The following is a 22,864-nucleotide window of genomic DNA, read 5'->3' as shown; positions in this document are numbered from 1 at the left end:
ATATGGAAGTTCCCAGGCTAGGGGTAGAATTGGAGTTGTGGCTACTGGCCTACACCACAGCCACAGCAACACCAGATCCTGAACCCACTGAGTGAGGCCAGGGATCGAGCTCACATCCTCATGGACACTTGTGGGTTCATTACTTCTGAGCCATGATGGGAACTCCTCAAACTCCAGTTAGTTGACTGATTGTGGTGAAGTGCAGGGTGATGGTGGATTTGGGTTGACAAAGATGACAATCTAGGAAAATCCAGATTTCGGGTTATCTAGGAAAGTCCATTGCTGAACATTCAAACTGACAGCTCACAAGTATGTCCTTCCTTCATTCACCCATTTACAAAAAATACTTACTGATTGCTTATTCTGTGTCTGCCCTTTGCATGGGGAACCCTTATTATTATTATTATTTTTATTTTTTGCCTTTTCTAGGGCCATTCCCACGGCATATGGAGGTTCCCAGGCTAGGGGTCGAATCGGAGCTGTAGCCTCCAGCCTACACCAGGGCCACAGCAACGCAGGGTCCGAGCTGCGTCTGCAACCTACACCACAGCTCATGGCAATGCTGGATCTTTAACCCACTGAGCAAGGCCAGGGATGGAGCCCGCAACCTTATGGTTCCTAGTCGGATTTGTTAACCACTGAGCCATGATGAGAACTCCAGAACCCTAATTTCAATGTGGAATCTATAAGTAACCAGACTGTAGCAACCTAGTGTTACAAGGTACCAGAAATCAACAAGCCTCAGAGGTGGGGGAAGCAATTGAAATACCCAACACAGTACTGAGTGTTAATAAGACACACTAGGCACAAATGGAATCACTAACACTAATCTCCACTTCACCAAACTGAGTCTTAATTACAGTTGTGGCTTCCCCAGAAAGGGAATCTTAAAGTGGTCAATCAGGAATTGTCTGATCAGCAGTAGTTAGGTAATCTGCCTTATAGACAGACCCCTGCCATCCCCTAGAGGTAAGTAACCCTGCAATAACCAATCTGTTTCTTTCGTCTAGTGTAACGTCCTTGTACCCACTCCATTCTGTCTATGAAAGTCTTTCGCTTTGCACACCTCCTCCAAGCTCCTTTCTATCTGCTAGACGGGATCCTTAAATAAAGCCAATCAATCTTTCAAATTTACCCAGTTGAATTTTGTTTTTTAACGTAAAGGATCTGAGCTACTTTCCCTAGAAGGGAAGGACATTTAGATTAAGCAGGAGGAGGAGACTCCCCTATCCTCCTCTCTCAGGCAGAGACAGTGGGAGCTGGTGATTCCCCAGGTGAATAAGATGTACTTTCTGCCCCGGTGGATGGAGACAGATAAACAAGACAATGCCATTGGACATAAACGCAACTAAGTCATGCATATATCCTTCTTTAGTCAAAAAGGAAAACTCTCTTCCCTGCAAACTTACCCTTTTTAAAGCTGAGCTCTCTGGAACCACACCCACCAAAATCGCAAAATGGGTCATAAGCCTTTCCTCCAGTGCACTCCCAGGAAGCTGGAGGATGGGCTCAGAGACCTCCCGGCTACTGAAGGAATGTAGTTAATAGGTCCGGGCAGCAGACAGCTAATGTCCAGAGACTGGGCCTTCTAGTGATATCCATTGCCCTGATCCTTCTGCTCATTTCGTTTTATTTCCCTCCATACTGGGGCTGAAAGAGGGACGAATTAGTGCATCTGGGAACCCGAAGGTGGGGAAGGCTGGAGAGGGAGAAAAAACATGCTTTGTGTGTTAGAGAAGGAAAAAGGAAACTGAAATCCGAAACGCAGGGGCAAAAAAGGACCCCAGGCAGACACTGTGAACCATTGGGGGAACGCAACACGGTGGGTGGATGGGTCACCTGCTCAACCTAACCATTTTCCTGGTCTGAGAGCCGAAGCCTGAAGGGCAGTGACAGCACCAGGGGGTGCAGTGGGAGTGGGGTGGGGGCGGGGGCGGGCAGCATCTTAGTCTCTACGCTCCCACAGCCCCAGCCCCAATTCTCAGGCCCCCGCTCGCCGCTTCCTGCAGCCTCAGTCACCGGCTGCGGGCCTGTGTTGAGGGGCGGGGCTGCGTGGAGCTGAGGATATGTAAAAAAAGAACTAATTAGCATCCTCCAATCCCATTGGCTCTCCGCCCACCCTGCTTTACATACGCCCGCCCAGCTGGCAGCCTGGACTTGCGGGGCTCGGTTGGGTTTGCAGCCACTGCCGTCGCTGCTGCGCTTCAGTGCAGGGCGAAGGAGCGGCGAGCGAACCCCGGGCCAGGAGCCTGGAGCCGGGGGAGCCGGGAGCTGGGGAGCCGAGAGTCGAGAGCCAGCTGCCGGCAGAGCTGCTGCCGCAGAGGTATCAGGGTCTATTTCCATCCTACAAACACCGAGGCCAGCGCCCGGTGGCTTCTGCGCCCAGCTCGGTCCAGAGGGGAGCAGGTCAGACACTTTTATTTCGCAAGCAAGGCGCGAGCCCAGCTTGAGCTTCTCTCCTGGCCTGGCTTGCTCCTCAGCGCGTCCCAGCTCTGGCCCGGGCTCTGGAAGATGACACTCTGGTCTGCCCAGTGTATTCCAGCGGCGACGGCCCAGGGAGGTAGCCAAAAGTAGTAACACTTGGTAGTAGCAGCTGGTGGAAAAGTGAGCCGAGGCGTCACGGACTCGGCTCTTCCCGCGCCCAGCGCCCGCTGCTCTTCGCTGTTCCTCCCACTCCGCTCGCCGGCGGCCGCAGCATGAAGTGGCGCAGCGATGGCCAGGAGAGGTAAGAAGCCCGTGGTGCGGACGCTGGAGGATCTGACGCTGGACTCGGGTTATGGTGGCGCGGCGGACTCTGTGCGCTCCTCCAACTTGTCCCTGTGCTGTTCCGATTCTCACCCGGCGTCCCCGTATGGCGGGAGCTGCTGGCCGCCTCTAGCTGACTCCATGCACAGCCGGCACAACAGCTTTGACACTGTCAACACTGCCCTGGTGGAAGACTCCGAAGGGCTGGACTGCGCCGGCCAGCACTGCTCACGGCTGCTGCCGGACCTCGACGAGGTTCCCTGGACCCTCCAAGAGCTGGAGGCGCTGCTTCTGCGCTCAAGGGATCCCCGGGCAGGCCCAGTGGCCCCCGGCGGCCTGCCCAAAGACGCGCTGGCCAAGCTGTCGACGCTGGTGAGCCGGGCGCTGGTACGCATCGCCAAAGAGGCACAGCGCTTGAGCCTGCGCTTCGCCAAGTGCACCAAGTACGAGATCCAGAGTGCCATGGAGATCGTGCTGTCCTGGGGCCTGGCGGCACACTGCACAGCGGCCGCACTGGCTGCTCTGTCCCTCTACAACATGAGCAGTGCGGGTGGCGACCGCCTGGGCCGCGGCAAATCCGCGCGCTGCGGCCTCACCTTCTCCGTGGGCCGCGTGTATCGCTGGATGGTGGACAGCCGCGTGGCGCTGCGCATCCACGAGCACGCAGCCATCTACCTGACGGCCTGCATGGAGAGCCTCTTCCGGGACATCTACGCGCGGGTGGTGGCCTCTGGGCTGCCCAGGAGCTGCAGCGGCCCGGGCCCAGGCTCCAGTTCAGGCCCAGGCCCGGGCTCGGGCCCCGGAGCTGCCCCGGCGGCGGATAAAGAGCGGGAGACGCCTGGAGGGGGAGCGGCGAGCGGCGGCGCCTGCAGCGCAGCCAGCAGCGCCAGCGGGGGCAGCAGCTGTTGCGCCCCGCCAGCCGCCGCTGCCTCTGCCGCCTCAGCAGCCCCACCGGTCGCCGCCTCCGCCAACCACCACCACCACCACCACCACGCGCTCCACGAGGCGCCCAAGTTCACCGTGGAGACGCTGGAGCACACCGTCAACAACGACTCCGAGATCTGGGGGCTCCTGCAGCCCTACCAGCACCTCATCTGCGGGAAGAACGCCAGCGGTAAGTGGCCGCGCGGGTCCTGCACCCATCCCCCCCCAACCCGGCCAACTCTCGTCCTAAGTTTCCCTCCCGCCCCTCTCCGTGTCCTTCCGGCCGCCCGCTGCTGTCCCAAGTCTCAGAGGGGACAGCCAAGCTGGAGGAGGTCGGAACTGCCTCCCCCACCCCTCCAGCTTTCGGGATCTGAGTACTTTACGCTGCGGCTGGGTTCCCAAGTTGGAGAGCTCGAGGTTCCGCCCCCGCTTCGGGGCGGGGCGGCGGCCGCCTCCTGCAGGCGGTGGGAAGAACCCCGCACCACGTTGGGGGGATCACCAGGTTTGCGATCGTTTGCGCCTAATACATATTTCTGCCAGAGCTCTGCGGGTTTTGTTTGTTTGTGTGTTTGCTTTTTTGTTTTTTGACCTTGAAGATGCCAAATACTCCGGCGCGTGAGTTGGGCTCCGTGGAACTGGCAGGAGGCATTCCTCCCTCCGCCGCCCAGTTCGTGCACTTCCCAGCACCCTCGGATACACTGTCCGTGTGAGGGTGGTGGAAAGGCCCCACGGCGGTACAGGCAGGATATTTGAGAGCTCGCTCGGCCTAGAAACAGTCGTGGAGAGGTGTGTGTGGTGAGAGGGTGGAGCAGTCAGACTTATAGGTCACAAGTTTTTCCGACGCAGTTTTTGAGGGCCAGAGCGCACAGCTGGTGCTGTGCAATGGACAGCCCCTAAATTCTGACCTCCCAGCTCTTGCCGCTGTCAGTTGGCAGGGAGCTGCAGCTGTCACCCCTTGGCTTAAGGGGCGCCACTAGGGACCGGGTCAAGACGGGAATGGGGTGGGGCTCCGGAGGGATTGTCAGTTGAGGACGTTTCCAGCAGGTTCTGTCTTTCCTTCTCACACCCCCTGTTTTGAAGGCCGGAGATGGGTGGGTTTGAACCTACAGTTTCTGGCTGTCGAGGGGGTGGGGCCAGGAGCGCTTGTTTTCGAGAGCTCAAGCTGGCGGGCCTGCCCGTCTGCGAAAGCCGAAGCTAGACACTTCAAAGCTTCAATTTTCCACAGGAAATGGTAGAAGCGTAACTGGAGACTCAAAAGCGAAATAAAACTTTGTTACATATTCGGCGGTTTGGCTGGAGGTTGCGCGGTTGGAGCTGAAATGCAGCCTTTCTGGGCAGATTTCATTCATGTTGCTGCCTGTCAGTTTACCCCCTGGCTGAAGCAGAAATGCAGCGGGCGCTGCCCGGCCTCTGGGGGTGCCAAGTGTGTGCATGGGAATGTGTGCGTATATGTGAGAATCTGTGTGCGCGAGTCCGTGCGGGTGTATGTAAGTGTGCCCGTGAGTGTGCGCAGAAGCGAGCAGTTCCATCAGAATCTCTTTGAAACAAACCTCCAGCGGTCGGGCCCCTCACCTGGCTGTGATCACCATTGGGGGAGGGGAAGGAAGATGCAAAGCGTGTGTGTGTGTGTGTGTGTGTGTGTGTGTATGCGCGCGCCCTCGCGCGTGCTTGTGAGGTGGGGACAGAATGGCGATTTCCACGTCCGTCGGCAAGGCTCCTCTGGTCTCTCTGCCAGAGCCCTTCCCCCTCTTGTTGCCAGTTGAGGGCGCAGCCTCGAAAGGGAGAGTACCTGTGAGGCTCCCCATGCCTGCCTGCCCACCTCCACCTGTGAAATCCTGATGAGATGGGAACATCCGGGAAAAGGCACTGGTCTTTGTGTCCACTTCTTCCAGAGGAGGATTCACCTGCAAAATCCAGGGGCTTTGGGCCTGATAGTTCTTTGTTTAAACCCTACCCCGATAAAATGCAGAGAGGCTTAATTTTCTTCTCATTGCCCTGCGCCCACCACCCCATTCTTCCCTCTCCCATTACAGTCTACTGGCCCCACAAACCCTTCCCTTGCTGTCCCGACTGAAACCTCCTCCTACTCCTACATGTTTCCTTCCACAAGAAGGAATATTCCCCTTGCAGCTCCAGTTTGGGAATCTGGGGGCCCTGCTCCACCTCCGTCTTTGTCATTCTCTTAATGTTATGACTTTGGGTCATAACTCACCTTCCTTCTCTGGCCTTCAGTCTCCTCATCTGTAAAATAAAAACGTAGATCTGTTATAAACCCCAGCTCCTCTTGTAGCTCCTTGTGAGTAGCCTCTAGATTTTTTTCAAATTGGTTTTACTTTTATGATCTTTAACATCTTTTAAAGACAGTTCTTGTGTTTATCCTTTTTGGAGTCAGTATCATTTGAGGAAGGAGAAGACCGCAGAGCTGGTTTTGGGCAGGGCAGCTGTGTGGCGGTTGAGGTTTGCTGCCATCACAGCATTTCCCACACCACAGAGCTTAGCTCCTAGGTTTCAGGGCCCCTTCACCATCCCTTAGTATGAGCTACACTGTAATTTCAATGTGATCTATTTTCTTGGGGTTGTTAAAAATGGCAGAAAGGTAAGGAATGAGTAATTAATGTCCCAGGTATCTGAAACATACATTAAACATCAAACCTATTTCTTCAACTATTTTGCATGACAGTCTTTCTGATCTGCCAGCCTTATTAAGGAGCCTGTGCCTTACATGATCTGCCCCCGCCCCTCGCTTAACTCAGTGGCATCGCTTAGTCCTTCATTTGTGAATTCATCTGTGCATCAGCATTTATTGAGCAGTTACTAAATCTAGGGACTGAGCAAGTCCTGAGCTACAGCGCTAACAGCTAACACACATCCAACACTACTTTGTATTGTTGACCCATTTAATCTTCCACATGCCTTTGAAAAGCTACTATTATCCCTGTTATACAGAGGAGGAAACATAGGGACAAGGAACTTAAGCATCTTGCTCTGTGTGATGGATGAGTTCCCTGCCTTCCGGCCATCCTCCCTGCCCTTCATTACCTGTACACCTGAACCGAGGCCCTGCATGGTCTGGCAGTCTTTCTCTCCTAATACCTTTTGTTCATATCAAGCTGAACTGAGCAGTACTGGATTTTATGTTTTTATACCCTCTTTCAAGTCTAAGAGAGGGCCTGGTACACAGTTGGAGCTTATTAGATGCCTGTCGAGTTGAGCAAGCTCTTGGGAAACTATTGAATTCTGAGTTCCTTGAATCATCTTTTCAAGCCTTTCTACTTTGGTGGCTCCTTCTTGCTGCCATCTCTGCACTTGCCCACCTTCCTAATTTGTTGCTGCTAAGCCCAAGGACTCATGAGACAGATCACACGGGACTCAGAAAACAGAAGAAAATTGGCTCTAAGTGAGAACGCGGTGGCTCTCAAGAATCACAAGGTGTGGGCTTGGGCCATGAACTCTGTGATGACTGTTTTATTCAGAGCTGGTTTGTTTTCTTATGTTGATTTTCAGCTGTTTTGAAGAGCTGGGGTAACAGCTGAGCGACCTCAGTGACTATTGCCTGTCTGGGGGGGGGGGTGTTAAAATTTGGCTTAATTTTGCCAAAGCTAAATAAGAAGCAGACAGAAGTGCTTCATCACATCATTGTCTGTGTCAGTCACTTTACCTTAACCCCACTCAGAGCTGGACAGTTGCCCCCTATCCTTGAAGACTTGGCTCAAGAGTCATCTTCCTGGCATCTCTATGAGGCCTTCCTTGATGCAGCCCCTCTTCTCCTCCCCAAACCTAGGCCTTCCACACCCTTTCCACATCCACTGGGAATCCTGACCCCAACCTTGTTTTAAGTGACTCCCCATCACACTGAGGCGTCTCCAGTGAGGTTGTATCTTCATCATCTTTGTATCTCCCCCCATATCACTCAGCACAGCACCTAGCTCCTAGAAGATGCTGAGTAGTGTTTGTTGAATGAATATAACTGGCCCATTCAATCTTTGAGATATAAAATTTACCTATCAACCTCTGTAATCAACATCTGTCAAGGCCTCTGAAATCAGACCCTGGATTTCAATTTCAAGGCTGCCATTTTTCCAGCTGTGTGTTCTTAGGTATGTTACCTAACTTCTCTGAGCCTCAGTTTCCTCAGCTATAAAGTAGAGGTAACAATTATGAGGATGAAATGATATTATAAGTATTACAGTCTGGTGCCTGACACACTTTAGGAGCCAAAATGGTGATGGTAGCCGTGATAATTTAGACACAACATAATCCCTTATCTGTCTCTCATCTCGATTAACTCATCCACATGTGTTCAGTGTGGATGAAGCCAACACGCTGCAGAATTTTAACTGGATATCCCTTCCTGATATTCCCAACATCAAATAATTCAGTGCACCCACTTCAGAGACTGACCCCATGGGCACAGCCTCAGTGCTAAAGTCATGAATAGGTTGTAGGTTGTTTGGTCAAAGGAAATTAGCTCATTTTATTGCCTTTTTTTTTTTTTTTTTTTTTTCAATGCATCCTTGGAGTTCTCTTGTGGCACAACAGGTGGAGGACTGGCATTTTCACTGCAGCAGTTTGGGTTGCTGCTTTGGCACAGGTTTGATCCCTGGCCCAGGAACTTCCATATGCCTTGGGCATGGCCAAAAAAATAAAATGAAATAAAAAAGCATCCTTAGTGAAGTGTTACTAGGGAACTTTCTGGCATGATATATTTGTCCCTTATATTGATAGGGGTGTAGGTGGTTCGGAGGTATGTGCACTTGTCACACATATAAACTTAAGTGCTTCACTATATTGCAAAATACGCTTCAGTTAAAAAAAAGAAGACATTAGAAAAAGCTATACACATCACTGAATGAAATTTTGTTTTAAATGCAGAAAGCATTTGAAGGGCACACTGCAAGAGGCAGTATGGTGTGGTGAGAGGGAGAGGGCTTTACACTTAAAAAGATCTAGCCTCGGAGTTCCCGTCGTGGCTCAGTGGTTAACAAATCTGACTAGGAACCATGAGCTAGCAGGTTCGATCCCTGGCCTTGCTTGGTGGGTTAAGGTTCCGGCGTTGCCGTGACCTGTGGTGTAGGTTGCAGACACAGCTTGGATCCCGAGTTGCTGTGGCTCTGGCGTAGGTCGGCATCTACAGCTCCGATTAGACCCCTGGCCTGGGAACCTCCATGGCGGCTACAGCTCCAATTCGACCCCTAGCCTGGGAACCTCCATATGCTGTGGGAGCGGCCCTAGAAAATGGCCAAAAAAAAAAAAAAAAAGAAGGAAAGATCTAGCCTCGAAGTTTCGGCTCTTCCACTTTCTAGCTTAATTTTGCTGAATTTGTTTTTTCTTATCGGCACAGTGAGGGTTACAAAAGGATAAAAAGACATAAAAAAGGAAGAAAACCTACCACATAGGGCGATTAAAAGGATTAAATCAGATCAGGTGTGTGACAACAACTGCCTCATAGTAGGCACTCGATAATAATGGCTTCCTTAAAAAACCGATTATTCAGGCTGGTGAGAATAATAATACGCTGGGGATTTGGAATCGTCTCTTTCATTTCTGGGATCCCCAATCACTTTATAAACATTAATTAACATGAGCCCTTGCCTCACTGGCACTGGTTTGGTGAGTTGTTGTTCAGGTCTTTGGCTTTTCTATTGCTCCATAAACCAAATGCTTACTCAGCAGTTTTCCTTCGTTCTCCTCCCCACCCTCCAGCTCCATCCCCCAAGATGGTTCTTCTGCATGGTACAGCCTTGCTATGCTGGACAAAAACATCACAGAAGAAAACCAGCTTTTTACAAAAAACAGCAAAAGCTATCTCGACAGCCAGCCGTGCAATGTCTATGCTCACAGAGCACGTTTTTAATTAACTATCTCAAAGTAAATTAAAACTTGGAATTTGGGTCAGTGGAGGGTTATTTGGTTTTCTATTCAAGATTTGCTGGTTCAGTGCTGGGGCATTGTAAATAGAGTGTTTCCTGAAACACACATGAAAATGACAACCAAAGAAAACAATGGGGGGCCAACCCGTAGATCTGGGGTTGGGGTGGGGTTGCTAATGGCTTTGAATAGAAGAAAGGCCTCTAATTCTAGGTCTGTTATTATTTATGACCTTGAGCCAGTCACCAAACTTACCTATAAAATGGGTCTGATTATCATCTACTGAGAGGTGAATATGAATAGTAATTGACTTTGGAGTCAGACACACCCACAACTTGCAGTTTCCCTATCTGTAAGATGTATTATTATAATAATAATGGCTACACTTGTATAGTGCTTATTATGTGCCAGGCACTGTTTGAAGAGTGCTATATATTATAATTGTTACAATTACATTAGCTATTATAAAAGACAATCCCCAAATCTTAGGAGCTAATGCAGTAGAAGGTCATTTCTTACTCACTAAAGTCTGATTGGGAGAGGAGTGTGGTGGAAGGGGCAGAGGGTCATTTAGGTATCAAGACTGATGGAGAGTGTACTTATTTTATCCTCAACATGTGGCCTTTAGGGCTTTCCTTGGACATTTATCCACCCAGTAGATGGAGGAAGGAGAGTGTGGAGGATCCTAAGAAAAGTATTATGGGCTAAGCCTGAAAAGTCTCTTCATCACTCTGTCCACATATCAATGGCCAAGATATGTCAGTGGCCCCCTTGGCCACCAAATACCTGTATGCATCCTTCTTCTTACGCACAAAACATGGTTCACTTTCCTTAAGGGAGGATGTTCATGTTCTATCCAATCACTGCTTTCAACTTAAAGTTCAAGGTCTTTGAGTGAATTATCCTGTCCATGGGGTTGAATGTGGCTCCTCATAGTTCAGGGACCCATGAGCCAAAGCAGACTCATTATCTTCCACTCTGTGCCCATCTACCATATTGGAGGATAACTCATTAGGAAAAGGCAGCAGTGGAAGACATACAGAAGTTACTGGCCCTGGTAGTTGCCATTAACTTGCCAAGCTGACATTGTGTGATCATGCCCTAGAAATCTTGCCAAGCAGACCTTGTGTGATTGAGCCCTAGAAGTGGGTAAGTTTCCTTGCTTAAGCCCTGATTCTGCTCTCTAGGAGCAGTTTCCTGGTTCATTGTTTTCCATGAACATGGCTCTGCCGTGTGGGAAGAGTTTCTTTGTCCACTCTTCTTCTTGGCCCCACCTGTAATGGGTCTTGAGGAATATGACCTCCTTGAGACTCTAAATCCTTCGTAACCGAGTTCCTGCCCTGAAATTTAAGGGGCCCAAGAATTGTTTTAATGCTTTAACGGTAAAAGATCTTTAAAATCCAGGCTTATAGATTTTGCCAATGCAATTCCTTCAACAATTTAGGAGGATGCTCATCTGTCATATCTAGCTTGCCAAGACCCAAATTATTTCCTAGACCTGATTCTCAAGCCTGGACTACTTCTTGGCTTTCTTAACTCCATACCTCTATCTCTCTTAATGACAGCCACCTTGAGGTCATCAGGCTTAGGTGGGAAGTTTATATGCTTCGTCTGATATTTATTTCAGTCTCTTCAGTCTTTTATTTTTGTTTGGCATCTAGGATAGTTGTCTTCTTTTATCTTCACTATTCCTTTCCAGTTTTACTTGCAAACTGATTAATTTATGCCTGAGCTCCTCTCTTCCCCTAATTAATACCTTGCTAAACTCAGCCAGAAACAGTCAGCAAACTCTCTTACCATTATTTTTCAATCTTTTTCTCTAGAGCTTACAGGCTCTCCTGCATTCTGCCTTCTAAGTTATCATAGGTGACAGTTTAACCAAACATTTTACTATCGTATAACATGGGCCTCCAGGTTTTCCAGACTTTAACGTCATAACCCACTACCAGACTTCTAAGCCAACGCTACATATGTAAACCCCCCACTTCAGTGTCCATTTCTTCATTTGTTAGGGTACTACAAGCTGTTGCATCAGATAAACCGTAATATCTCAGTGTTTGAACACAATGAAAGTTGGTTTCTCATTCGTGGGAGTCCGGTTGAAGGTAGGAGCAGGAGGCACTCTGTTCCCTGGACTCTGATGGAGGGTCTGCCCTCTGGAACACCTGATTCTCAGGAACTTCCTTGATTGGGGGCAGCAGGAGTGTGGAGGATTGGAAGGTTTTTCCAGGGTCGTCTTGGGTGTGGGTATATTAATTCTTTCCGCATTCCAAACACCAGCGTCTAGTCACATGGCCTCCACCAGATCATAAGGGGCTGGGACCTTTGGCCCCTGGCAGGGCACCCAGGCCCGGGCACAGTTCCACATTGTTGGAGGGGCATCAGTTTTTGGTAGAATGCTAAACATCTCTGCCATCGTAGAGTAACCATTTTATTTTTCATTTTCTTTATTTTATTTTATTTTTTTGGCCATGTCCGTAGCAGGCAGAAGTTTCCGGGCCAGGGATCAAACCTGCACCACAGCAGTAACCAAAGTCACAGCAGTGACAATGCCAGATCCTTATCCTGCTGAGCCACCAGGAAAATCCTATATTAACCGTTTTAATCTTCACCACAAGGTTATGAAACGGGTGCTATTATTATTACTCCCATTTTATAGATTAGGACCTCAAGAACAGGAAGGTTAAAGAATTTGTCTAAGGTGACATAGCTAGTAAGTGTTGCGGTCAGATGTGAGCCAAGGCAGTCTGGCTTTGGACTGTCTTATAGAATGTTTATGAAAGTCCAAGGTATATGAAAGTGCAAAGCGTTTTTCCCAATGTCTCATACAGAGTACATACTTAACAACTAGTATCCTTTTTAAAAAATTACTGTAAAAAGACCAAAAAAAAAAAAATACTGTTAGGAAGTGGTTGCTTTATTTTTGTTTGGCATCTAGAAGTGGGTGCTCTATGGATTACCAGTGAATTGGTGTGAAGCTCTCAGGTATGGGTAAAAATGAATCCAAAAGAATGGCTGCTCAAGGCAAGTTGTATTTCGTGCCTCTCTTCCCCCCTCTGCTCTCCCCTTTCGTTTTATCTACCAGGGAGCTAACAGGTGCTGAGCCCGGTGCTGTGCTAGGCCTTCGCACGCATCACCTCATTTCATCTTCACACTGTTCTTGTGAAGAGGGTGCTTCTTACCTCCATTGTACTGGGGAGGAGGCTGAGGCTTGGACAGGTTCAGTGACTGCATCAAGATGCCATAGCTATTATGGGGTAGAGTTGGAATTTGCTCTCCAGAGCAGGTGGTCATATGCAATCCAGTGCCTGTGAGCCTCTGAGAGGCTCCCAGAGGGACTCCAGGGCAGCCTGAGGAGTGTGTGGAGCAGAGGCGGGGCTCGCCCTGGTGCTGATGGTCGTGGTTGATGACTGTCCTTTCTGCCCCCACTGCCTTGCTCTTCCCCAGCTGCCCCGTGAGTCACTGCTCAGTTGCTAGGGAGCCTTCTCAGCCAAGGCCCTGGAGCAACCGGTAGCTTTGTGGTCTCCAGGGAAAGAGCTGGGTCCATCCTCTGCCTAGCTGGCTAGGCTCAGGGCCAGAAGGAACACGGGTCTCTCACCAGAACTGAATGCAAGACCTGAGGCATGGTGGGGACTGTGTCCTCGCTGAGAATCACAGACTGGGTTTTCCCAGACTCTGAGATTAGGTGGACAAACTCCCTACTACCTGTAAGCCAGGCGACATGGGCAAGCCAGTTAATCTTCCTGAGCCTCAGTTTCCTCATCCATTAAGTGAGGATAGTGGTGGTACTCCCTCTCAAAGGGTCATGGGAAGGATGAATTGATTTATGTAAAATCCTCTGAATATTATTGAACACATGATAATACTATCTATCAGCAATTACTACTGCTAAGTGCTTAAGAAGTGCCAGCCTGCTTGCTTAGAGATCTGTTCCCTGTACCTCGCTTCATTGATTGAGTGAAAGGCTTTAAATAGTTTGCCAGGGGCCGCACTTATGTGATTTGACCACTTATTAGCTGTGTGATGTTGGGCAAGTGACCTAACCTTTCTGTTACTCAGTTTTTCCTTTTGTGAAATGAGAAAAATAAGAAAACCTAATTCTTAGGGCTGTTGGGAGGTGCTTGGCATGTAGAAATTGCTTATGAAATGTTGGCATTTATTTGGATTTTGTTATGTTCATTAAGACTTTTTCTACAGGCACTGTGTTAGACGTTAAGCAGCATGGTTCCCTCCCACATGGAGCTGGCAGGCCCGTAGTGGACTTAGTTTTGTCATCAGATCATCATGCAGATGTAAATTTACAACTGTGACACTTGCTGCAAGGGAGCAATACATAGGGCTGAAGGAGTCTTTTTTGAGGTTTTTGATATAGTCAGGAGAAAAGAAGTGAGACTTGAGTGAGTTGAAGCATGGTGTATTTGGTTGAGAAGGTAGAAGAGTGTATTCCATGAATGCAAACAGAAGGTGCAAAGGGCCTGTGGCAGAAGGGAGTGTGATGAGGAGGAGAGCAGCCATTGCGGCTGGAATGAGAGGACCAAGTGAGGGGAGCTGGTCAGAGGTTAGACTAAGCATCTTCCAGATTCAGGAGTCTGTCTTTTTCCAACAATATTGGAGAGCCTTTGAAAGGTTTTAAGGAGGGAGACACCATGATTAGATTTATGTTCTAAAAAGCTCGTGTTGGCTGCGGTAAGGAGAGCAGACAGGAAGGGTAGGACGAACGTGAGAAGGGGACCTAGTCAGAGTATTGCTATCACCCCATTTACTTAAGAAGAATCTGAGGCTGTGAAACGTTTACTTTCCCAGAGTTGCTAAGGCAATAGCAGAGTGGGGATTTGAACTTGAGCCTGAGGGACATCACGTTCCAGCTTCCTCCTACCTACACCCAGAAAGGAGCATCTGGTTCAAGTCTCACATCTTACAGATGAGGGAATGGGGCCTGGAGCGAGATACCACCTTGCCTAAGGTCACAAGGCAGAGCAGGACCAGCATCCCAGGTTTCTGGATTCTTAGCCCATCTCCCCTCCACTGTGATGCATTGTCTCTGCATCCTCCAGAAGGGAGGCAAAGGGGGGCGCCTTATCCACAGGCAGCAGTTTTGGAGATTAATTTACAACCTGGGTGTAGTATCTCAGGTCTGACTCTACAGACGTCTCACAGCAGAGGATTTCTGATCTGGAAGCTTGCAGAGATCTTCCTTAGCTTGTGGCTGGGAAGATCAGGTGTGCCGGAGGCAGAATAAATTGAGTTTCCTGAGTGCATTAACATCTGAAAGCAAACCCGGAGAGGCAGCTCTGCTGGGTGACTGGAGCCTTATGGAGGTTGAGGTTGCTTGGATGCAGTGGGGGTTTTTTGGGGGGAGGGGGGATGGTGTGTGTGTTTGTTCAGTACTGGGGAGCATGCATGGTTTTTCCCCCCCTCCGCTGGGCTGACTTGGAGGGTTCTGGCCTGCGTGCACCCTGGTGTGCAAATCTACACGTGTCCCCTGCCCTCCAGCAGCTGGCAGGCCTGAGGCAGGTTTAGTTGATTCACAGATAACCACCCAGGGGTAAAACTGCAGCCCCGGGGGCGGGAACCACTTAGGAGAAACCACATCGTCACAGGGCCGGCTGAGGACAAAGCTCCTCAGGTGTGAGGTGAGGTCCAGCTGCCTCCTCGTGCCTCCAGGCGTGGCTGTGGCCAGCCCCGCCCTGGACACCAGACCTTCAGGGCCTGCTGTGGGATATGGGTTAAGGCTGGGAATTCTCTTCCCACCCTGGAGTGTGCCATCCGGGTGGGCAGGGGAGATGTGCCAGGCACCTCCTCCTGATGCCAGGGTCTCTCAGCTCTGCATCTGTTCCTCTGTCTTCCTTACACCGCCCCCACCCCTCTGCTCTCCATTCTGCAGCTGCCATTCTCTGGGCCAGTTGATGAGTCTCTGGATGCTTCTTCTTCAGAGCATGGGCAGCCTGGGGCAGGTGAGAGGCCAAAGGCTCCGTTCCAGGGCCCAGTTGTGGGGTGTCCGGTTCTCTCTGCGTCTCAACCACCTCCTCGCCTCCCCACCTGTTTCCACTGCTGTTGCGGATTCGGCTGCTGCTCCAGGTTTTCCTTTCTCACAGCATGAGAGCTGTGGATTAAGGAATAGACTGAGAGCAAGCTGGCAATTGTATGGCTTCTGATGGCCCCGTCATATGGAACTGCTGGGGAGCCACTGGGAAGCCTGGGGTGGGGGCAGGATGGGGTGCAGGAGGGTGCCCGAGCCCTCCAGTGAGTACCCATGCTGTGGGGCCTTGGACAGGCCCCTGACCTTTCTGAACCTCGGTTTCTTCATATGAGAACATGAAATCATGATACCACCAGGTTCTGGTATTCATAGAAAGTCCCAAGTGTCAAAAGAGGCCACACACTGGAAAACTATTATCAACCCTTAGTAATGGTAAAAGCTACCATTGGGAGCTCCCCTTGTGGCTCAGTGGGTTACAAACCCAACTGTATCCATGAGGATGCGGGTTCCACCCCTGGCCTCACTCACGGGGTTAAGGATCTGGTGTTGCTGTGGCTTTGATGTAGACCAAAAGCTGCAGCTCTGATTTGACCCCTAGCCTGGGGACTTTCATATGCTGCAGGTGTGACCTTAAAAACCAAAAAAAAAAAAAAAAAAAAAAAAGCTGCTACTGATTGAGAATATTAGATTGAGAATATTAGAGTTCTTGAGAGAAACAGAATGCAGTTTATTCTAGGAACTGGCTCACATGGTTACAAAGGCCAAGAAATCCCATAGCTTGCCGTCTGTGAGTGGTTGAACCAGGGAGCCGCTAGTGTTAAGTCTTGGGTCCAAAGACCTGAGAAGCAGGGTTTGCTGCTCTCGAGCTTCCCAGTAGCCTGAGCAAAAAGGAACTATCATGAGCAGATACACAATTCATGGTGTGATGGGTGAGACAAATAACACTAGCTACTGTAGCTGTTCCTGTGGCTCAGGCCTGAAAGAAATTTCTCAGCAGGAGACTAGAAGCTGTTATTAAGTTGCAATTAGTGTGAGAGTCTCTATAATATCAGTTATATCTGGAATATAATGTAGGGCACAAAAGAACCTTTCTATAGAAAAGAAACAAACTTGTGGACATGCAGAACAGACTTGTGGTTCGGTGGGGGGGAGGGAGTGGGATGGACTGGGAGTTTGGGGTTAGTAGATGCAAACTATAGTATTTGGAGTGGATAAGCCATGAGATCCTGCTGTATATAGCACAGGAAACTGTATCTAGTCACTTGTGATAGAACACGATGGAGGATAATGTGAGAAAAACAATGTGTGTATATATATATATAACTGGGTCACTTCACTGTATAGCAGAAATTGACAAAACATTATAAATCAACTATAATAAAAAATTTTTTTTAACAGTTGCGATTAGTAACTTCAATTTCAGCCCGTGGTTGTTAAGAAAGAACAAGAAGGGCCTCTTCTAGATTTGCACAGTGCCTCTCTCCCTCCCTGCTGTCTGCCTGTACCTCTTCCCTCATTCCTAATGGAATGTCCAATTGTGATACGTGTGTTCACAGAGGGCCGGGGTGGGCGGCCTGTCAGTGTCCTTTCTGTATTCTGGAGGAGGGTCTTGGGTCAGAAACTGGCCTGGAAGCTTATGTGTATGTCAGCTGGTCCCTAGAAGCCAGATATATGAGTTCATTTGAGTGAAAGTGTACAAACACTCCTCTGGGAAAAAATAAGCAGCCTGTGCACGGAACCAGCAAGTCAGGGTATGAGTCTGGGGAGGCAGGGGAGAGCTGGGTGGGGCCTGAGCCTTGGAGACATTGGCACCATTGTGGTCGAGTCAGATGCTCTTGAGGGTTTAAAGATAGAGGAGGGTGGAGTTCCCATTGTGGTTCAGCGGGTTAAGAACATGACTAGTATCCATGAAGATGCAGGTTCGATCTCTGGTCTTGCTCAGCGGGTTAAGGATTCGGTGTTGCCGTGAGCTGTGGTGTAGGTCACAGATGTGGCTCAGATCCTGCGTTGCTGTGGCTGTGGTGTAGGCTGGCAGCTGCAGCTCTGATTTGACCCCTAGCCTGGGAACCTCCATATGCCATGGGTGCAGCCCTAAAAAGAACAAAAAGGAAAAAGGACAGAAGAAGGCATGAGGCCCTCTGTGGAACAAGCTGTGCAATTTCAGGCAAGTGGTTTCACCTCTCTGGATTTGTTTTCTTATTTGAAAAAACCCAGGAGAGTTTCAAGGCTCACGGGAATCATTGGATGTGAAAGTGATCTATAAACTGCAAAATAATCATTCATTCATTCAAGAAATGTTTATGGAGTGCCTACTATGAAGGAAGCATGGTTCTGAGCATTTAGCGTACATCAGCACAAAAACAGACAGAAATCCTTGTCTTTATACAACTTGCACTCTAGTGGAAGGAGACCCTAAACAATAAACATAAGTCAGTGATAAAGGGTGTTAGAAGTTGATATCTGCTATGGAAAAAAATCAATCAAAGAAAGCGGAATCTGGAGGGCTGGGGATGGTGGGTTGCAATTATAAATGGTGTGCTTGGGGTGGTCTCGTTGACAATTTGATGTTGGTGCAGAGAGAGGGGAAGGATTTACCCTTGTGAATATCTGTGGGGAGAGGCAACAGCCAGTGCAAAGGTCCTGAGGCAGGAATAGCAGAGAAGCCCCTGTGGTGGAGAAGAGTGAGAGAGCCCAGAGAGATAAGAAGGGAAAGCAGAGAGGCCTGAGGAGCCAGGTTGGGTAGGTCCTCATAGGCTTTTATAGATTTCAGCTTTTGCTCTTAGTGGCCTGCACCACCATTGCAGGATTTGGAGTTAGGATTTAAAGGTCTGACTTAGAATTTAAAAGGATCACTGGCTGCTGGGCAAAACTAGACTCTAGAGGAGCAAGAGGAATGGTAAGGGGACCGGTGTGTACAGGCTGTAACAGCAGTCCAGGCAGAAGATGCTGGCAGCCGCGCCAGAGCGGTAGCAGTGGAGGTGCGCTAAGAGGTGGTTGGGTTTGGGCCACGATGGAAAGGAAGAGTCAGCAAGATGTCGCACTGGGTGTGGGGTGTGAGAGAACAGAGGACCCAGGGATGGCTCCAGGGTTCAGTCTGAACAATGGGAAGGATGGAGTTGCCATAAATTAGGTGGGGAGGATCTTGGAAAGAGCAGGTTTGGAGAGAGTGGAAAGATCAGGAGTCCAGATTGGGACTTGCTAAGTTTGAGGTGCCTTTTAGGCATCTAGGTGGAGATGTCACTGGTAGCTGGATACTCATGGCTGGTGTTCAGGAGGGAGGATGGTTTGGAAATATAAATTTCGGAGTTGGGAGCACGTGGGTGGTTTTTAAAACTAGCAAAAGGACAAGGTCACATAAGAAGTGAATGGAGAAGAGACCTGAGGACCAAGACGGAGCCCTTCCTTGGCCTGGGCGGAAGAGGAGGACCTGAAAAAGGGAGTCTGAAGAGGAACCGCCCTTAAGAAGGAGCCAGGGGGAGCCAGGGCGTTCCTGTTGTGCTCAACAAGAACCCAACTAGGATCCATGAGGGTACGGGTTCAATCCCTGGCCTCACTCAGTGGGTTAAAGGATCCAGCATTGCCTCGAGCTGCCATGTTAAGTCGCAGGTGTGCCCCGGATCTGGCGTGGTGTTGGCTGGCAGCTGCAGCTCCCAATTCAACCCCTAGCCTGGGAACTTCCATATGCCGCAGGTATGGACCTTAAAAAAGAAAAAAAGAAAAAAAAGAGCCAGAAATATCGTCAAAGTCAACAGAGGACTGTCTAGGAAGAGGAAGTGATCAGTTGGGTCGTGTGACATGTGAAGTGTTCCCGCCCACCGCATCCTGAGCTGTGGGGGTATTTCTGCCTGCAACCCCCAGGGATTGTTTCAGGCCCAGTGAACAAGCATTACTGATGTGCCTGATGGGAACCGCGCTAACCACAGTGATGTTTTCTCAAGGGAATGGAGGCAAAAAGGCCTTGGTCTGCCATCTGCAAACTGAGCGAACTGGGCCAAATCAGTGACTTCAGTCTGGGCTCTCATGAGCCTTGGGGTCCTATAAAAGGCCTTAGGGATCCTGGCAAAGGTCAAGAGGCGAGGTTTCCCACCCCCAGCCCCACACTTCTTCAGAGTTGTTAACCTTTCATCTGGTTTTATGTTGGACTTTCACATTAAATGCATTTGAAAAGGGAATTCTCTTGCCAGATAAGAGTTGCAAAAGCACTGGCCTGGAGGATTAGCAAGTTCTTTCTGCTCTGACATCCTGGGAGGCTCAGCCTCCAGGATCCAAAAGGAGCAGAAGTGGTAGAATGCAGGGTCCAACAACCAGATGCTTCCAAGGTGAACGCGGCTCTCCCCCACCCCCTGCACCATGATTTGCAATTTTGCTCACTGCCAGATGCAAAGCTCTTCCTTTTGTTCCTCCTCCACAGCTGCATTCTCATCTCCCAGGTGGCATTTCTGATACAGGGGAGCAGAAGTAGAACTTATCAAAGCTGTCTCTGAATCCAAAGTAACCCTGTCCAGCCTGGCACGTCCCAACCTTCCTTGCCAAAGTACCCATATGCCCACCTGTGGCTTTCAAAAGTCTGGCGTTCAAAACTTGCTTGCCTCTGGATTAAAGAAATATGTTTATTTTTTCCTAAGGAGTTTTGTGGCTAAACCAATTGTGCATAAACAGAAAGGAGCAGTCCTGATGGTGACTTTGAGATATTGGGACTCATGGGGTATTAAGTTATTTTTAATTTTTTAATTTTTTTTTTTTTTTTTTTTTGCTTTTTAGGGCCACACCTGTGGCATATGGAAGTTCCCAGGCTAGGGGTCAAATCAGAGCTACAGCTGCCTGCCTAGTCTACAGCCATAGCAATACCAGATCTGAGCCATGTCTGCAGGCCACACCATAGCTCACAGCAACGCTGGGTCCTTAACCCACTGAGCAGGGCCAGGGGGCCAGGGATTGAACCCACATCCTCATGGATACTAGTTGGGTTTGTAACGTGCTGAGCCACAAGGGGAGCTCCTGGTGTTATCTACTCGCCAAGATGTCTAATGGTTAATGCAATGGAGAGCAGTCAACATAATATATTTTTTTTCAATATAATATATTATGTTATGTAACCAAGGGTCAGAAGCCTGAGTTCCAACCCCAGCATCATCCCTTACTGGCTGTGCCTCCTTGGGGAAGGTTTTCTTTCTCAGCCTCAGTTTCCTCCCCTGTAAGAATGCCCACCTCATAGGATTATTTTGGGGATAAAATGAAATGACATGACATTTACATGCACTTAGCTTGGGGTGGTGAAGGATTCATGCACATCAGCTATTATTGTCAGGATTCTCACTGCCGCATCATCTGAAACCTCTATTATATAGTCCTCGTCCGGTTGTATGAATAGTTCACTCACCTATTAGTCCATGCAAGTCAGACTGTGTCTTCTTCATCTCATGTTTCTCATACCATACCTTGCACATAGTAGGTGCTTAACCATATTTGTTTAGGGGGTTAAGGAGGCCATAGAATGTAAGGTCCATTCAAGTAGGGGTACTTGTCTGATCTATTCACCTCAATCACCCAGCACATAGTGGGCATGGAATAAATATTTGTGGTCTGTGAAATGAACTATGAATCAATGAATCTTCACTAACAGCAAACCAGGAGCCCTGGGCTAACCATTGACTAACTAACTAGGCTTCTTCCTCTGTTTCTGCATCTCCACCCTGGAAATCTCGCCTTTTCAAAGCTTGCTTCTCTTTGAAGAACAGAAAAGGAAGGATTGCTCATTATTCCTTTATGCCATTTCTTCCTGTGAGGTGGCACCTGGCTCTAATTCAAGGTTGAAAGCTGTGTCTGCAGAGACTCTTGGATCTTGGAGCAGGAGGGAGCCTGCCCCCCTCTCCTGGGGCAGCCCCGCTGCCTTCGGTCTGGGTATCAGGTGGATTTTGCAAACCTCAGTTTCCTCCCTTGTAAGAGTGCCCACCTCATGGAGGAGTATTTTGCGGATAAAATGAAGTGATGTGACATTGGCAAACTTAGTTTGGGGGAGTGAATGCTTGATGCACGTCAGCTCTTATTGTTGGGCGTCTCACTGTGTGATCATCTGAAACATTTATAATTATAGTCCTTGTCAGGTTATATGAATAGTTCACTCACCTGAAAACCAGGGGGATGGCTGCGTGGGGCCCCCCAGCCACAGGCAGATGAATGAGTTTTGTGAGAGAAGGTCCTGAGCTTTAGAAGTAGAAAGTCCTGACATCATGGTGGGGCCAGCCTCAGCTCCCAGACTCCCCAGGTTGGTGTCCCACGGTGATGCTATGCTGCCCCAGGAAAAAAGAACATGGCTTTGTTTTCTTCCCTTAGTTGTGACTGACACCAGGTCCCGTTTCTGGAGGTCTGCCACATGCCAGGATCTGTGCTGAGCAGTTTCCCAGTGTTCTCTCATTGAGCCCTCCAGCACCACCGTTGAGGTCAGTGTCAGTTGCACTGCCAGGTTATGGGCACTGACTCATAGAAGCTCAGGGACTCACTCCAGGCCACGCAGTGGAGGTGCAGGAGCCAGGCTTCTCGTCCCAGCCACTTGGTGCATTATCCTCAGGCTCTCCCATCAACCGCGTTGGCTGCCTGTAGCCAGGATGCCATGTGACTCATTGAAAATTCCTTAAATATTCTGATGACACTAAGACTGTCTAGGCTGTGCAGATAGGCAGCTGGTCAATTCTCCGGGGGTGGGGGAAAACAATCAGTTGATTTAATCAGATTGGCATTGGTGGAGCTGTAAAGCAACCTTTGTCTAATTTCTCTTATGACTCGTTTTTGGTGGTTTTGTGGGTCTCTCTCCATCTGCTGTCCAATCCTTTGTTCAGGAAATAGGTCAGTGGTTCCTAGGTGCCAGGCACTGATGGGATAGGAAAAGCTCCCACCACTACCAGTACCTAGTTCAGTTTTGTGATTGGCAAAACCAGCATGACACATTGATTCAGATACTTGATCTGAGCTGATTTAACCCAATGTCCCTATGGACTGGCTGAGGTCTGCCTCTTCTTCCCTGTTCCCGAGGGAACAAACTCACCTGCCAGATGAGGGGAACTGAAGCAGGGCCCACTGGACAGCAGATGTTTATTCTTTCTCGGTCTGCACTGGCTGTAACTTTGAACCCTCCCATGCCTTGTTAATATCAATTCTTGCACGGTGTACAGAGTCCCATTTCTGTTCCTATTTCTGTTCATGACGGCCCTGTGTAGTAGGATGGGTAGGTGTTAAGACCCTACTTTTGCACAAGAGGAAGCTGAGGGTGGGACAGGTGAAGGGTCTTGTCCAAGGCCACCGAGTAAGTCTGACTCCTACTCCCATGCTCTTTCTGGGCTTCCCACTACC

At 49.4% G+C, this 22,864-nt stretch overlaps 1 protein-coding gene across 4 annotated transcripts in view; it reads left to right on the top strand.

Annotated features, from left to right (window-relative positions):
• BTBD11 (BTB domain containing 11) overlaps positions 600-22,864 on the top strand; it is a 316,516-nt gene continuing 294,251 nt past the window's right edge. Inside the window, exon 1 of one of the 4 annotated variants that reach the window (XM_021091555.1) lies at positions 600-3,859. In XM_021091555.1, the coding sequence (XP_020947214.1) occupies positions 2,713-3,859 (1,147 nt within the window). In that variant the 5' untranslated portion in view covers positions 600-2,712. The remainder of the gene's footprint in view (positions 3,860-22,864) is intronic. The other 3 variants (XM_013988219.2, XM_013988218.2, XM_003126078.6) reach the window with 3 other exon arrangements.

Source organism: Sus scrofa, chromosome 5, assembly GCF_000003025.6.
Source record: "Sus scrofa isolate TJ Tabasco breed Duroc chromosome 5, Sscrofa11.1, whole genome shotgun sequence".
Classification (NCBI taxonomy): Eukaryota; Metazoa; Chordata; class Mammalia; order Artiodactyla; family Suidae; genus Sus; species Sus scrofa.
This window is presented reverse-complemented; position numbering and strand designations above follow the sequence as displayed.